The following is a 17,909-nucleotide window of genomic DNA, read 5'->3' on the forward strand; positions in this document are numbered from 1 at the left end:
CGCCTGTGGTTCTAGATGCACAGAGGAGGGCAGACTGGACTGTCCAGCAGTGCCCAGGGAGCTAGGGGAATGTCCCTATTCTGACATGCCTGAAGCTTAATTCTTTTGCTCCTCTGTTCCCATTGCTGGCATTTTCACACCTTTAGGAAATGACAAACTGGCTTCTAAAAGTCTCCAGCTACTAGCCATCATTGGTTTTCTTCTTCTCAACCTTCCCTCTCCCACCACTCCTCCCCCCTGTTCTTTCCCTCAGCTTGCACCCATAGAACATAGTTGGCACTGATTACTGGGAGGATCAAGGCACCCAGCCCTGCAACCACCTGATTAAATGCCCTTCAGCTAATCATATCAGCTGATTTACCATCAAGCTAAAGGGCTAAGCTTCAGGGCTTCTCACCTGCACAGCTCTCTCCAAGCCACTCCAAGACCTCAGGGGGAGCCCTAACAGTGTGGTCATGGGTCTTAGATCTTGGTAAAGTTTTTGTTAGTAAGGTATTTTAACCACAATAAGTTAAGACCACTGTCTCTTTCCACTGTGACTTCTTGACTTGTCTCTCTGTCACATTCTCACCCTGTTGAGCAGTGTTGCAGCAGCCATGGGCATTTTGTTTTGTGTTTGTATTCTTTTTCTTAAGGAGCTCTTCTCTACTCATAATAAATTTTAGTAGTGTCAGGCCTCAGAAAACTCAGACCCTCCCTGTTTGCTGCTTTCTCTGAGTTTAGTTTCATCAGTAAACTCGGGCTGGCCAAGGTTCTTGCCACCCATCTTGGGACTGGGTGCCCTTCCCCTAACCCATCCCCTGACCCATCCTCTTCCTGCTGTTTGTCTTCCTGACCCATCCCCTTCCTGCTGTTTGTCTTCCTGACCTTTCCCCTTCCTGCTGCTTGTCTTCCCCACCCTCGGCACTGAGAGGGAAGCATCCCAGTCCTGGGGTGGGGCAGACAGGGGAGGGGTAGCCCACCTGCTGTTTGGCTGCAGCAGAGCACAGTCTGCCCCTAACTAACTAGACTGGCCATGAGCTCACCTCCTCCCAGCGGCCACACATAAGGCTCTTGGCCACAGACCTCGTCCCTGCTGTGGTTGACAAAGACTCTCCCTCAGATCAATGCTGGCTGGGATGGGCTTTTGGGGAAGTGCTTTCTGCTTAGCACCCTGGAGCTTGTTGTGTCTGTGCTATAGACATGTTACCTGATCTACAGATGGGCTAACTGATCACTGACTTGGGTCATAATACTAGTTTTCACCTCCCAGGACCAATATGATTTGCTATTTTAACTCTTGGGAAGGTAGAAGTTATGTGTGAGTAGGGACAGAGAGAAAGGGGTTGAAGCAAAGCTTTGGAGAACATTATCCAGCAAGAACCTCTTCCCATTCCACTTCTAATTTTTTTATTTGACAAGCACACAGATGTATTGTTTACAAAAACTTTGTGCCAGGTACTGTTCTAGGTATTTTATAGATACTAACTCATTTAAACATCATCATAACTCTGCTTTAGGTCTTGTTAGGATTCCCTATTTTACAAATGTACAAACTAAAGCCCAGAGAGGTTAAATAATTTGCTTAAGACAACATTGCTAATAAGTGGCAGAGCTTGAATTCAGACCCAGCAGTACAGATGCAGCATCTGTTCACTTTACCTTGACATGATGCTACTTCTCCTAACTCTTGCTAGGGAACTCTCCATAGTAGTAGGATTTGTCCCTTGGGCACCTAAACAGGTTTGATAGATCATGTAGCTTGTGCCTCAGTCAAGTTCACCATTTTCCCATCAAATACATCCTCCAAGTTCCCTGCAGTCAATACCTTAGCTGTCCCTACAGCTTGGGCCCTGGGCTTTCTCATACAGTGACCAGTCCAGGTCTTATGACTTGGGAGAGAAGAAAGACAAATGGCCTAAAAACAAATTTTCAGAAAAGTCTGAATTGAGATATCATTCACCCCTTCTCCCCCTAAACTTTCTGACTCTGCCCATGGAAAGTGAAAATAAAACTGAAAAACCTTACCAAAATTGAGTCCAGGTGTCACTTCTGCCCTTGCTTTGTGTTTGAAACTGCTTGGACACTTCCTAACTTCTGAAAAGAGTTATCAATACTGAAATTAAAAAAATAACTCCCCCAAATGGAAGTTATTTAAGCTTTATGGTGATGAGAGTAGTTATGTTTTTGGCAGTACAAATTTAAAGTGGGATAGAAGACAGTGACACTTGATTAGAAGATAACATTGCCAGTACTTCACACAGGATTAAAAATGGCAACAACAACAAAACAGATTTCATTCTTATGTAAAGAATGAAAAGGAATCCATCTTAATCTCATCTTCCTTCTCAGGGCACATCTCTGCTTGCTGGGTTGGTAAGCAGTGACTGGCTCATAGGCAGGCATCCAAAGGGAGAAAGGGGATGCAATTGACCCAGCAAAAACACAGGGCTGAATAATTCATTTGACAGCAGATATAAAACAATGCAGTGAAATAATTCTGTTTCTCCTTTTCCCCCTAATATGTTTTGTGTCTTCCCCTAATCATGGAAATCAGACAATGTATTTGCTGACTCTGCCCATGAGGCAAAAATTGAATGAGAGTTTGAAACCTAAAAGGGCAAGAAGGCAGCCTTCTTGCAGAATTAGATTATAATGTGTATTTATTAGATTATAATTTGTGTTTATTAGGTTATAATTTAACTTCCCTGGTGGCTCAGACGGTAAAGCTAAAGGTACCTATAATTGGCCAGTTCTGTTTGCTGCAATCCCAGCACCTCCAGTAATACTTAAATCTGGAGTCAGAGTGGTATTTGAGAAATCAATAGTTCACACATCAGGAGGAAGTTTCTTCTTAGTTTGACTTCTGAAGGATGCTCTCTTATTGTCTGGAGGTTCTCTGGGTCCTAGGGCTTCTCATTTCTCTTGAACAATACTTCTGGTTGAACAATTAATATACCAGGAGTAGTTGGGGGTTCTTCCTTCACTTTTAAGAGTTACATAACATTGGCTCAAACCTTTGTTTTGTATCTGGTGTAAAGGTTTATTGTTTCCCCCGGATTCTTCCAGATTCTTATATGGATGGTTGCATGTTTATATGGTTACTTTGACTCCCACTTCCTGTTGCTGTTGACAGCGGTCACTGTAATCACAGAGGTGGATAGATAGTTCAGACCTAATTCCCAAATTCCCAAAGAAGTGTCATGAAGCCTCATGGTTCTCCTTCTGGAGTCACTCTTTTAACATTACGGTACTGTTTCAGGGGTCTTTGAAATACATGTATGCTTCCCAGTAGGGAGTATCTTACTTCTGAAGTAGTGGATCATTTTAATGTTTAGTAGGTTCCAGAGAGAATGGGCTGTCTGACAAGTTAATTTAGTGGAAGATGGTCACTGAATAGGGTAAGTATAGGGTTGATTGGGAGCAGGGGTGGTATTTGTAGGGAACAGAGAGGTTCCAATGGCAAACAAACTACTTTAGGAAGAGGCAAGAGTTTGAGAGACTGTAGCTTGTTTTTCCTTTGGGAGAAATCTTAATACCATCTCCAAAGTATGCAACTCGGGATTTCAGTCCCCTCGGTATGTTGCGATTCACAGAAACAAAAACACTTGTAGCCCTTCCTTTATAGCCATTGCCAGCCATAGGGCCAAATTCCAGGACCTCAGAATTACAAAAAACTCTTTCAACATCCTCTAACAGTATTTACCCATTCTTGGTTTCATTTTCACTTTCTTTCATTCCTTCTCCCTGTACTATTTAAAAATCACTTCTCTGGTCCTTACAATAATGTAACAGGCAAGAGAGTAAAAATAGTTACCTATAGTTGTAACCACAATATACATGCAAATCCCTGAATATGTTTTATTCAGTATAGTTTCATACACACTTTCTCAAGTTTCTAAGTTCTTTTCACTTTTATAATTTTTGAAACTGTATTAGTCCAGTTAGTCAAAATGCTGTAATTTGCTTTATTTGTATGTGTGTGTGTTATTCATTCAGAAGTAACTGCCCCCGTTGTCTTATTTGATTTATGGTTGCTGACGAGTTTTCATTCTAATTGTCATTGTTTTATAGGTGTTCTTTCTTCATTTTTTTTTTTAAGAATGATTCACTTCTTCTTTGTAAATTTGAAAAAGTATTTGATGTTTTTTGTTTAGGAGCTTCACCACAGTATATCTTGGTGCAGATTTATTGTCATTTATCTTCATTTATTGTCATGGTACTGAGTATGCCTTTCAGATCTAAGGACTTGTGTCTTTCTCAGTTTTGAATAATCACAATCTTTATCTCTTTAAATATTGTTTCTCTACCATTCCTCCCATTCTCTTCTTTTTAGAACTACTAGTACTTCTCTCGGAGAAGGCGATGGCACCCTACTCCACTACTCTTGCCTGGAAAATCCCACGGACAGAGGAGCCTAATGGGTTGCAGTCCATGGGGTCGCTAAGAGTCGGACACAACTGAGCGACTTCACTTTCACTTTTCACTTTCATGCATTGGAGAAGGAAATGGCAACCCACTCCAGTGTTCTTGCCTGGAGAATCCCAGGGATGGGGGAGCCTGGTGGGCTGCCGTCTATGGGGTCGCACAGAGTTGGACACGACTGAAGCGACTTAGCAGTAGCAGCAGCAGCAGCAGCAGCAGTACTTCTCAGACTAACTCCTCTGGACTCTTAACCTGTTTTTCCACATTTTCATTTCTTTCTCTCTCTGTGGGAGCAGAGCAGTCAAGGATCAAGTGGATCAGCACAGACATGGGGGTCTTCAGACTGCTGAGGGCACTCTGATCAAAAGGCTCCAGCAGTTTTATGGACCCTGGGGAGAGGTGGAAAGGAAGGATGAGGGGGAAGGGCTCAGAATGGAAATACTGAGTCTGCTGGGGAAAAGTAAGCCTGCAAGGCGAAAATGTCTCCAAACATAAGGCAGCCTCAGCAGAGGCATCTTAAGAAGACCTTTGCCCAAGGCCCCAAATAAAGAAATTGCAAAACAAAGGTGCCTGGGCTACAGATACAAATATGTAAAAGAGCGTGACTGGCTGGTGAAGGGAGCAAATCCTTGACTGCAACTCCATTCCAAGACTGCAATGTCTTCTTGGCTGTGCAAAAAGACTGAAGTGGTGAGGCCTTGAGATAGAGTGTGCCTGGCCTTTTGGAGGAATGACAAGGAAGCCAGTATGGCTGGGGCAGAGTAAGTAAAGGGAAGACGTCTGAAAGGTACCAGGGATCTGCTTACGTAAGACTTCATAGGTCACGGGAAGGATTGGGGTATAGTTCTCAGTGTGATGAGAAAGGATTTGGATATAATTTTCAGAATGATGAGAAGTCATCAGAGACTTTTGAACAGGAGTGTTATACTATCTGAGATGTATTTTTAAGGATCAATTGGGCTTAAGGAATTAGATTTGGGAACAAGGGTAGAAGTAGGAAGATAAGTTAGGAGGCAATTGCAATTATCCAATCAAAAAGTAGTGGAGGTTTGACCTAGGTACTATCTGCAGATACAGTGAGAAATATTCTAATTCATAAATATCCCAATGACATGGGAGAATTTATGGAGTGGTGGTAGGAGAAAGAATAAAATGAAAAGGTAAGAGGTGGTGGCCACAAGGTGAGATGCTTGCTATTGAGAGTTTTTAGGAGGTGAGGTGATAACAATAAGATCTGAATTCTGGTCCAGGGAGGAGATGGCTGAGGTAGAGAAGACAAGATACTGGAGGAAAAGAGGACAAGAAAGAGAGAGGTTGGGCATTGTGTGCAAGGGGCTGAAATTACCTAGACAAAGGCAATGATGGGGAAGCTAGGTGCTCAGATCTTCAGTGAATAAGGGGGTGCCTAAGACAAGATGGATAACAACAGCTATGAGGGGCAGTGGGTGGTATAATCTGAGGGCTTGGACTTGTCAGGAGCTGAGTTTTTTGACATGTAATGATATTTTTACATTTTATCTTATATGATATTTCATATATTTTAATAGATCATATTTCATATAATATATAGTATAGTTATATATTTTATAAAATATACAGATATTATATACCTATAATATATATACATAACTGTGTATGTATTTATATCTATAATGGGATCCACAGTGGGCATGAGATCAAAGCAACGCTAGTCTTAACAGAAATATCATCTCAGTCATGAAAACTCCTGAAGAACCATCCCTGCCCTAGTCACTACTTAAGGGGTGATGAGAGGAAACTGACCAGGATGTCAGAGTTTGGGAAAGAATGGAGTTTCAAGAAGGAGAGACAGCCAACAGTGCGGTGTTCAACAGTGTGGTCAGATAAGATAAGGTCTAAAAAGTGTTCTGCATTTAACAATGGGGGGAAGCCGATGACAACACTTGCCAGGGAAGTTTCATCAGTGAGGTGGAGACAGAGGCAGGGGTGGAGACAGCAATCACTGCTTAGTCTTTCAGAATGTTAACTCTAAGAGGAAGAGGAACTACAGGCAGTAGCAGACGGTACTGCTGAAGTAACTGCTGGGAGGAAGGGAGAGGGTTTACCAAGTAGAGTGAGCAGCCCAGAGGCCAAGTTACGTGAACTAGAGACATGTGATTTGTAATGTCACCAGTCTATTCAATTGAATAATTTTCTCCAGGAGTGTTCAAACATTCAGTCATGAGAACAGATATGTAGATCAAAAGTAGATTGTTCTCGGAATGAAATCTGCACAAAAGGGCAAGTTTATGGAAGTTGCCTGCAAAGGAATGATTGAAAAAATATACTATAGCTGCACTATCCAATATGATAGCCACTAGCTACATGTGGCTATTTAAATTTAAATTAGCTAAAATTAAGTAAGATGAAAATTAAGTATCTTAGTCATACTAGCTACCTATCAAGAGACTGCTTTTGGAGAGCACTGCATTATAGGGTATAGACTGGATAGAGTTGAAGTCATGAGGAAGTTGAGGAACAGATGAAGGTAATCAAGAGCAAATCTTGGAAGGTGATATCTTGCAGACAGCGATTGGCACATTGAGGTTTAAGATTATAGGGACAGAGCTATTCTTAGCAATAAGATCTAGGATTATGTCACGGGAAAGGAGTTGCTAAAATACCCTGTGGATGAAGATCTTTCAAGTGGCAAAGATCAAAGAACATTGAGGCATGGTTGCTGGTAAACTTATCCATGCCAAAGCCACCTCTGATATTTGATAGGAACAATTGATTAGAAAGAAAGACCTTGCATCTAATGCCAAAAATCTTCAGTGAGTAAGGAAGTAGTGACAAATGATTAGTAGCTAACAGCAGTGAAAGAAGAGAACACCTCAAAGAGGGAAGAGCGTTACTAAAGGTCCCTGTAAAGTGTCATAAAACAAGCAGTGGCTGGGGGCAAAAGCACAACCTTATGGGAAACATTTGATGAAGAGGTTGAAGACATAAAAGAGTTTATGACAATGGAATGACACTGGCAGAGCTTTGAAGGAAGTTTAGTAAAAGAAGGGAAATTCATGAGTACAGACAAGCATGTAATATGAGGAAGAGATGACCTAGAATACATAAGATATGCATTTGGGTAGTAGCTGGGGGAAACTGAAGTCCTGGGTGGGGTCAGAGACCTCACAAGTTTAGAAGACTATAGTTTCTGTGTGCCAGCCAAACACTATCTTGGTGATAATCCTCAGCTGATAAATCCTCAGACTTTATCAGCAATGTCTTCCTGATAGAGGCATTTTTGAAATGTCTCCAGCTGATTTGGGAGACGTCTAGATGGATTCTTGAGTGACCGTCTCCTAACATGTGCTAAGTGCTAAGTCACTTGAATCGTTTCTGACTCTTTGCGACTCTGTGGACTGTATCCTGCCAGGCTCCTCTGTCTAGGGGATTTTTCAGGCAAGAAAACTGGAGCGGATTGCCATTTCCTCCTCCAGGGGATCTTCCTGATCCAGGGATCCCTTATGTCTCCAGCACTGGCAGATGGGTTCTTTACCACTAGCATCACCTGGGAAGCCTGTTATAACTAGACCCAGACCATTTCTATGACTCAAGTGCCAGGGAAGAGAGAGAATCTCAATGTTTAACCTTCAGGGGAGCCCAGTGAGTACAGTATCTGGGTGACTTTAAGTTTAGGGTCATAACAGGGGAAGCCTGAAGCCACTTAGAGAGAGCAGACTTTGAGCTAAATCTTCCCTATATCGTCAGAGAAGTGATTCACGTGCATATCTCTGAGTTAAGTCATGGAAGCCAGTGGTTGGTGGGGAACTATGGAGTCTAAGTTGTGAAATACTTTCAGTTCTACTCAAAAGGGACTTCAGAGTGATTTCCACTCCAGGGTAAAGAGAGAAGGTTTGGGGAGGGATGGGTGGAAACAGGTTTTTCCTATTGCATCATCACTCTTTTCCACTGGAGACAGAGAGAGAAATACTCTACTGCGGCTTTTCAAACTGGAGGTCTATCACAAATGCAGACTGACTCAGAAGGTCTGGGGTAGGGCTAGAGATACTGCATTTCTGACAGCCCCTGAGTGACGCTGGTGCCTTTAGAACACAGACCACCCTTTCGGTTGTTAGATGAGAGGGGAGCGGTTGGATGGGTGGAAGAAAAATTCCTTCTTATCTTTGGGAGAGGGAGCCTGGGTCACGGACGCGTCTGTCAGTGGAGAGAGCAGACAGGCAGGAGATGTTACTGTGAGGCTGTGTGGAGATGCAACCCTAAATCAGGAAGACAGAAGAAGCCAAAGGCAAAGTAATTTCCCTGCTAGAGACAGAACTGACTGCTGAGTAATAATATACCGTGTCAGTTAACTGACAGAATCTTCAACCATGTATTTGGTTTCTCTACTAGGTCATCTGCTCTATATCATATGGCAAATCTGTGATAAAACCAGCATGAGTTTTCCCAGAGATAGTTGCTAGAAGCTTTTACAGCAGGTGGCACCCTTAGATCATCATTCAGTTCAGTTCAGTTCAGTCGCTCAGTCGTGTCCGACTCTTTGTGACCCCATGAACCGCACCACGCCAGGCCTCCCTGTCCATCACCAACTCCTGGAGTCCACCCAAACCCATGTTCATTGAGTCGATGATGCCATCCAACCATCTCATCCTTTGTCATCCCCTTCTCCTCCTCCCCTCAATCTTTCCCAGCATCAGGGTCTTTTCCAATGAGTCAGCTCTTCGCATCAGGTGGCCAAAGTATTGGAGTTTCAGCCTCAACATCAGTCCTTGCAATTATCATTCAGAGCTTAGCAAAGGAATAGCATTATCCCAGGAGTGCCTGGTAAGGTTACTGAACACAGAAAGTCTTCTTTAAGTCCCCATTTCACTGTTCCAATACCCAGGTAGATTTTCCCACCTCTCTCTAATATGGGAATGTGTGCCGTACAGAGACTGTGCTTTATAATTTCAAGGGCTTCCCAGTGTTCTAGTGAGTATAATGCAACGAGCAGTGATTCAAACTTCTTCTGACTCTCACTGATGCCTGGAGTCCCTTCCCATAGAGTTCAAGACCACCCCAACCCCTTCCTTGCTTATCCATTCTTACTGGGCTTCTCTGTACACACTTCAGTTTTGTCAAGTGCACATCACTAATATTTCTCTTTTAGAAAGAAAAGCCCATTTCCCTTAAGAAGAGAAACTCATTGATCATTCCAATTTAAGTTCTCCTACCACCACCCAAGAACACCTCAAGTAACATCTCTCATCTCCCTCACCAACCTACCTCTCCTTTCCTCCTTAATGTCAGCATCCCTTTACTGAAGTCTGGAATGATGAAGCTTAATTAGAACCATCCTAATTCCCTTCCCAAAGTGGCATCTAACTTCATGTTAACTAAGATATAGCATTTCACCACCTAACCCTGTACTTCTCACTCACCACAACTTAATTTCTTGGCAAGTTTCAAGTAATTCTGTGATCCAGAATAAATTCTACAAAAACCCTATAATCCACTGCATTTAAGGAGTGATGTGGCCCGAATATAAACCCCAGTATGCCCTCAGGAATGAAAGCCTTTCTCGGAACTCTCCCAGCACATTCTCTAGGGTTTGAAAAAGTTTCCAAAAGCAAATGCATGCATGCTGAGGAGAGCAAGTTTGTGGTACCTGGGGATTCCCCAATACTCCAAAAGTACATCCTCACCTTCCCAGTTATGATTCATTTCCAGCATTTCATTCATGTACCTAAAATGGTCTTTGACCACCACATCCCAAAACAACCATCATATTTGCCCAGTTCTCTTTCTGATCTCTGAAAGAGCTTAGAGAGGTTACAGAATAGAGGCCTTGGTTGACAATTTGTGTCATTTCCAAACTGTTTTTTCTCCTTGAAAGAGCTGGCTGTGGGAGAAGCAGTCATGAGGGAAGCTCTATAAAGGGAACTATTTGAATTTTAAAGATGTTATTCACTGTGATCCCCAGCTACAAGGCATAAAGAAAGGAAGGATATCACATTTGTTACCAGGGAATAGGAAAGGGAGGGGGAAACTTTCAGTCATGGTGAAGAAGTATTGGAGCCTGTTCTTTCCACAGCTACAGTGGAAAGAATTAATATTCAGATTACAGGAAGATAACCAATGGGTGAATGAGTTATATAATTCTGCTGGTTTTCCTGTTCTGGCGTTTAAATTCACAGAACCACAGTACTGGAAGAAACCTTAGAATGTTTAGTCCACTCATTCATTAAACAGATAAGAAAACTGCATAGGAGTTGCAGTTTGCACAAAGCTAACCAGTTAGCAGTAAAATGAGGACAGAAACCCCTTCCTTTCTCCACATACCAGTGGGTATGCGCTGTTCCAGAGTTTAATATCTACTTCTTCAAGATCATTACTGAGAAGATAGCAACTGGGTATTGTATAAACAGAAATGGAGTTTCTGGGATTTTTGTTTTTCCCTCTTGTTTCTCCTTCCCCAGTTTCCACCGTTCCTTTTTCAGGTGCTGCTTCCTTGAAAAGTCATGCCTTCTTCAACGAGGCTGGAGAACTGCCATGCCACTTTCCAAACACCCAAAACCTCAGCCTGGACGAACTGGTGATATTTTGGCAGGATCAGAATAAGTTGGTTCTCTATGAGCTATTCAAAGGCCAAGAGAAGCCCAATAATGTTCATCCCAAGTATATAGGCCGCACAAGCTTTGACCAGGACAGTTGGACCTTGAGACTCCACAACGTTCAAATCAAAGACACAGGCTCATATCAATGTTTCATCCATCATAGAAGGTCCCAAGGACTGGTTTCCATCCACCAGATGAGTTCTGACCTGATAGTGCTGGGTATGTAGTCAATGGTGTGTTCAGATCCCAGGCCTTCTCAGATGAGACTGCAATAGGTGGGGAAGGGGGTACCTCGAGAGAGAGGCAGAGGACAGCCTGTTCTGGGAAGCCCACCTGAGGGGAATGCAGGGCTTGGGAGTAGGAAACTAAAGATCCTTCATACTTTTTATGGTTTACTTCTGAAGGATCTGTAAGAATCTGCTTTAGGGACCAGCTAGAGCTAACTAAGCCAAGGAAATGCAGCTAAGTGAAAACCATGGGTGATTTGGACATTATTAAGTTTATATGAACCATATAGGTCTCTAATCTCTTTTACATTCGTTTTTTCTTTTAGCCCAAGATTTCTCACCCACTAAATCTTTGCCTGGAACTCTTTGCAAGGGTGACAGCTGGCTAATTGGGGATTTCCCTTCAGTCTCCTGGAGGCTGCTTACAACTTGCTTGTTGCCTAATCATGAGCCCAGAAGACAGGAGGGAAATAACCCAAGGCACACAATCCAAAAGCTGACAAACCAGCTCCCCTATTTTTCCAGGCCTTGAAAAAACCTAAATGTCACTACAGAATTTTTAAAATTAAAATACAGTAAAATTAATCATTTTTATCTTGGCGTACAGTTCTATTAATTTGAACTTAGGTACAGATATATGTAACCAGCAATACAAAGAAAGTGAAAGTGTTAGTCCTTCAGTCGTGTTCGACTCTTTGTGACCCCTTGGACTCTTCTGTCCACGGGATTCTCTGGACAAGAATACTGGAGTGGGTTGCCATTTCCTTCTCCGGAGGATCTCCTGACCCAGGGATCTAATCTTGGTCTCCTGCATTGCGGGCAGATTCTTTATCATCTGAGCCACCAGAGGTCAGTAACCAGCAATATAAACAGGATACAAATCATTTTCAGCACCCTAAAAAAAAATTTCCCCATGCTATGCTCTTCTAATCATATGCTCTCTATACCCATAACCCCTGTTTTGCATCCTATGGACTTATCTTTTGTGACTATCACATAAATGAAGGCATACAGTATGTAATCTTTTAAGACCAGCTTCTTTTATTTAACATAATGCCTTTGAGAGTCATCCAAGTTGTCACATGTATCAAAAGTCTGTTCCTTGTTACTGTGAATAGTAACATTTTTGTTTATCCATTCAACCCATAGAAAGACATTGGGTTGTTTTCATTTGGGGGCTATTATGAATAGAACGGCTATAAACATTCATGTACAAGTTTTTGTGTAATTCTCTATCTGGATAGATACCCAGGTGCAGAATTACTAGATCCAGAATAACTATTGTTAATGAGGTTTAAAGTAGGCAACACCTTGGCAATCTACCTTCTATTGCCACATCACATACAAGCAGAATGCTTAAGTAGTAGGTTGATAGAGCAAAACTCGTAAAGATAGCACACAAATCACTGAAATTGTAGAAACAATACACTCAACTATGAGTTAGTATGTAGAACCTGCACAGTACCTAGTGATTAGAGAAGGAGAGTAAGGGATTTGGCTGGCAGAAGGGGCTAGCCCTCCTGTGGCTCAGAGAGCACCTCCTTGACTGGGGTAAGCAGGAAGCGTGGTGGCTCCGAACTCCATTTCTGAAAATAAATGTGGCATCATTACGTGGCTCTCACCATGGGCCAAGGCCCACAATTTACACACCCTAAGGCTGCCAAGCGTACTCCCAGTGAGTTCCCAGGGTACCTAGTTATCTGCTATTCCATTCCAGATATATCAAATTTAAACTGATTTCTTTCTTTCTTTTTTTGTATCTCTATTCTGCTTTCAGCTAACTTCAGTCAACCAGAAATAAGACTAATTGCTAACCAAACCGAAAAGTCTAACATCATCAATTTGACCTGCTCATCTACACAAGGTTACCCAGAACCTCAGAAGATGTATGTGAGGCTAAACACTAAAAATTCAACTAGCAACTATGATGCTGTCATGAAGAAATCTCAAAATAATATCACAGAACTGTACAATGTTTCTATTAGCGTGTCTTTTCCCATCCCACCTGAAACAAATGTGACAATCTTCTGTGTCCTGCAACTTGAGCCAACGGAGATAATTTTATCCCCACCCTACAATATAGGTAAGCTTGCTTCCCCAGACTGTTCTGTTTATCAGGTATAATACACAGATGGGTAAGGCAGATCATCCAATGTCCCCTGCTTGCCAGGAAGCCTCCAACTGGGCCATTTTAGGATACTGTAAGGAAGGACCTAGATAGACAGCTCCTGTTTCATCTGACTGTTAAAAGGTCCAGGAGGCTATGAACCTATGGTGCACTTTAGGATGCAAATTCTTAGCCCTGACACTGGCCTGGTGTTTTGGGCTGCCTTTTGATAGAAGACTTTGAAGTTTAGGTCAGAAAATGCAGCATTTCTCCAGGCTAGAATTCTCTCATTCATTAAAACACACACATGTGCATAGATACATGTTATGAATACAGGACCACTCTAGACATTGTTGGTGGCAGAGGAGAAAACCAAAAAGTATAAAACATACTCTCTGCTCTCAGGGACCTTCTCATAGAACCAGAACCCCATGATATACACACATGGTAAACTGGATTTAAAAAGACTGAATTGAAATCTAAATTATATCCTATAGAAATATACAACTAAATCTAAAAACAAGAGTGACTGACAATAAGATTTACAGGCATTCAGAGATAGGCAAGTTCCTTGAGGGTCATTGAAGGCTTCCTAAAGGAAATGGGATATTATATTACCATAACAGAAACAACTGGGCTGAATAAGTGTGGTAAAGAGATGACAGGTACTTGTGGTGGCTTCCGAAAATTCTGAAACAGCATCCAGACTTGGGTGGTTAGAGGGCCACAATCAATTAGTAGTACCTGCCGTGGGCACAGGTAATGGTGGCCATCTGTACACATGTGTCAAGGAAACACTCAGAAGCAGAATGCTTGTGGCATGTTGATGGCGTAGTAGGGACCAGTCCCACTGGAGGAAAGGGCTGAAACTCAGCCGTGCCCACTAATAGGAGCCTGCTATCTTAAATTCCTGGCTTTGCCCTAGAATACGGCCCCATTTGAGGCTCCACTTCTGAGGAGCGGTAACTGAAAAATTCTTCTGAAATAAAGGCAGTCTTCACCCACACTGCCTTCAACACTGCTTATCCCAATCCCAACCCCTCCCCCAACCCATCTGCCTTCTGCTTGCCCTGGCCCCCTCCTCCAGCTCTGGCCCCTTGGTTTGCCCCCTCCTAAGCATCCCTCCGGTTCCTTGCTCCATCCTCTGGCTTTGACAGCTCCCCTGTCCTGGAGCTCATTGTTTAAATATAACTTGGCCTCAAGATGCATTCTATTTTTAGATATATATTTAATTTGGGTGGCGCTTGGTCTTTGTCGATGCACACGGGGGCTATTCTTCCTTGCAGTGCAGGGGCTCTGGGCACATGGGCTTCAGCTGTGGCATGCGGCCCCTAGAGTGGGGATTCAGTAGTTATGGCACATGGGCTTAGTTGCTCCAAGGCATGTGGAATCTTCCTGGACCAGGAATCAAACCCATGTTCCTTGCATTGGCAGGTGGACTCTTAACCACTGTACCCCCTAGAGCCCACCCCTACCAGCCAGCTTAGCTGTACCAGTAGGCCAGTCCTCTCTCCTGATGCTGATTTCCTTCTGATCACCTCTGACTCTTAACAGTTAAGTAAATGGCATGGTCACCCTGCCTGTCCTGGTTGCTTCTACTGTAGCCTCTCTTGGGCTGATAGAAGCCTCTCCCACACTGTCCTGAGATTTAGCAACTTCTTGGAGCTGCCACCAATCACCAAAGATGAAACACCCTGTGGCTCTCTGCCATGACTCCCACAGGTACAGGGTCCTTCTACCACTACAGCCTCATCAGGGCTCACCTTTCTGCTGCTTCTCAACCGCTACCAAAACGTTCCTCACTGCCACCATCTTCAGAAATGTTTCAGCTCCAGCTGCCTCAGGAAGATGGGGCTTGCCTCTCTGGGTCCCTATTCTCTGGCTAGATCAGAGATAGGTTAGGCCCACATCAGGGAACATTTTTGGGGTATCCAAAGGTGGCAGCCTCCATGACAACAAGTGTTACCCTCCTTTACTGGGATGCCAGACAGGCTCAAGTGAGGTTAAACTGGGACAGACTCAGAGAGTATTGAATGTGACCTGCAGTGCCAACAACTCCTTTTCTTAAGGTCCCAGGAACACGATATAGGTCCACAAACTGCCCCTAAGTTAATGGGAGGTCAACTGGTCCTAGTCTTCTATTATTTGAGATTAACTACCAGACCTGTTCTCATAAATGTCTATAAAATGGGCCACTAAGCTCTATTTCTCCTTCCCAAAGTCTATTTTACTAACTTCTTGGAACTTTAGACATCCATGAGCAAGGAAGCTAAGTCCTGATTTCTCAGGAGCTGATTCTGACCCTGATTCCTCAGGGCATTAAGAAATATCAAAGGTTTACCAGTAGGTGGGACATGTTGAAAGCCATGCTGAGAAAGTCCACTGTGACATCAGGGGGAAAAACAAATAAACGTGGAGACTGGAGGTCTGTGAGGAGGCTGTTATGTTTGTCGGGGTGAGAAGTGTCTGGAGCCTGATACGCAGATGATATTGGGCAGAGGACTTATTCTAAGGGAAAATTCAGGACCATGGAGGGGGTTGAGGAAGCAGGATGCTGCCCAGCTGAGTGTATCTTCAGAGCCTCCATGCACATACATTGCCCAGATTCCACAACCAAGGGCCAAGTTGACCCTCTTCTAGATCAGAGCCATTGTCATCCCAGCCTCTGGGAAGGGAAGGCAAGACAGCTAGTCCAGGCAATGGATCAGAGTCACTGGCTTGGTTCTCAGTCAGCTGCTGGGGCCCTGAGACTAGGATTCTCTATCGCCCGAATCATGTGAGTTTCAGGCTCATCTGGCAGTAGAGCCCTGAGGAGATGCTGGCATGTAAAGAAAGAGAAGAGCAGTAATTATAAAACTTTCATAATCAACCTTCCTGGCTGATTGCAAACTTGGGTTCATTTTTAGATGCAAAGTCACCTGTGCCAAGCCCCCCTGTCCCAGACCACATCCTCTGGATTGCGGCTCTACTTGTAGTGTTCATTGTGTGTGGGACGGTGTTTGTAATACTAAGGAAAAGGAAGACGAAGCAGCCTGGCCCCTCTAATGAATGTGGTGAGTCAGTGCTTGTCCTCTCTGCAGATTGCCACTTTGCAGCTGTTTCCCGATCAGCTGCCTTCTGGAGCTCCCTGGCTGAGCCCAGGCTGGCAAAGAGTCAGCAAGTGTTTGGAGGAAAAGATTCTCCCAGGGTCTGGAGCCCATATAGATGGGAGTAAGAGCTGGTAAGGTGGCTCTGGGTTTCCAGGAAAGGCAACGTTTCTAATCTAAGGTTTACAAATGTACTCCTCATTTCCAGACAAAGCTAATTATTCCTTGGTTTACCTACTTCATGAGGTCACTGTGAGAATTCAACAAAGTAAAAGGGTGAAAACACTCCTAAACATTCATGATTATGGACCTGATGGTGTTCAAGCAAGGATGTTTGGTGGGAGAAGGAAAGGATTAGATGACCATAAGATTTTCCTTCTCATCTATTAAAAGTCTTGGTTTCCTGAGAAGTAAGTCAGATGAATTATGCCCTGCTGATTTTAACATATAATATTAATTCTTAATGATTACCAAGTACAACATATCCATTACCACATACACTGAACATAAAAATTGCCTAAAATTCCACTAATAAGAAAAAAATGATTATGCAGACATTTTAGTGTGTATCTTCCAGCTTTTTCTGTATATTAATCTGTGATTTTTCCACAAATGGAATAGTATTATGAAGACTGTTTTTCACAGTTTGGATAATGTAACATACTGTTTTCAAACTGCTTTATACCAAATGTAGGAAGAAAATTTTTAGTGCCACTGAGTATTATTCTGTAGCATCATTCAAAATGGCTCCAACATACTCCATTATGCGGATACACCTTAATTGATTTAACTGAGTCCTTTCTGTTGGACATTCGGGTTGCTCCTATAGGTTTTCTATTGTAAACAGCACTGCATTGAGTAGCCTCCTCATTGATTTCTGTTGTAAAAATGTCCTATGTTTGATGTGGGCAAAGTGGTCCCTGCCTTTATAAGAATTCCATGCCTGTTTGTGATTAGGGCTGGTTTGGATGATGTTGTAAGATAAAGCTGGACTTTATCTCACTAACTGCCTCCAGCAAAAGTTTGGTTGTGCTAATAATTAAGGTAAAACCTCCTCACTCATTTATGGTAAAAAGCACAAGATAAGTAATGCTTCTGGTCAGCATCTTAAGATTGCAGGTACAGATTTTAAGAAAATAAAGAGATGACATTAGTAGTCACTCATTTCATCCTGTTGTGTTCCAAAAACAGTAAATTTGGAAGTGATAATCCAATTTCAATACATTGACACAAAGCATATGGCAGAGCCATTCAAACTGCCAAAGCACAGAGTGTACTGAGAGGTTTCTGTGATATAAAAGTGTAAAATTCACAGCGCAGGGTCAGATTACAGATGTATCATGTTTGCCCAGGCTTTGACTTTTCAAAGTGAGAGTTTTTAACTTCTATTTCTCTCTCAATCTCATTGCCATTTAGATTTAGGTAAATGTGAAGATGCAACCTTCTGCTTGGAAATAAGCTGTTTCCTAAATTTGCTTTTGCAATGGAATGATTAGCTTATGCAGGCTTCCCA

General features: G+C 42.8%; 1 protein-coding gene across 18 annotated transcripts in view; it reads left to right on the forward strand.

Moving 5' to 3' along the window:
• CD86 (CD86 molecule) overlaps positions 1-17,909 on the forward strand; it is a 66,867-nt gene that overhangs the window by 37,407 nt on the left and 11,551 nt on the right. For 5 of the 18 annotated variants that reach the window (XM_069555754.1, XM_069555722.1, XM_069555747.1 and 2 more), the window contains exons 3-5: positions 10,839-11,195; positions 12,981-13,286; positions 16,217-16,363. In XM_069555754.1, coding sequence (XP_069411855.1) covers positions 10,839-11,195; positions 12,981-13,286; positions 16,217-16,363 — 810 coding nt within the window. The remainder of the gene's footprint in view (positions 1-10,838; positions 11,196-12,980; positions 13,287-16,216; positions 16,364-17,909) is intronic. The other 13 variants (XM_069555812.1, XM_069555789.1, XM_069555807.1 and 10 more) reach the window with 3 other exon arrangements.

Source organism: Ovis canadensis, chromosome 1, assembly GCF_042477335.2.
Source record: "Ovis canadensis isolate MfBH-ARS-UI-01 breed Bighorn chromosome 1, ARS-UI_OviCan_v2, whole genome shotgun sequence".
Taxonomy (NCBI): domain Eukaryota; kingdom Metazoa; phylum Chordata; class Mammalia; order Artiodactyla; family Bovidae; genus Ovis; species Ovis canadensis.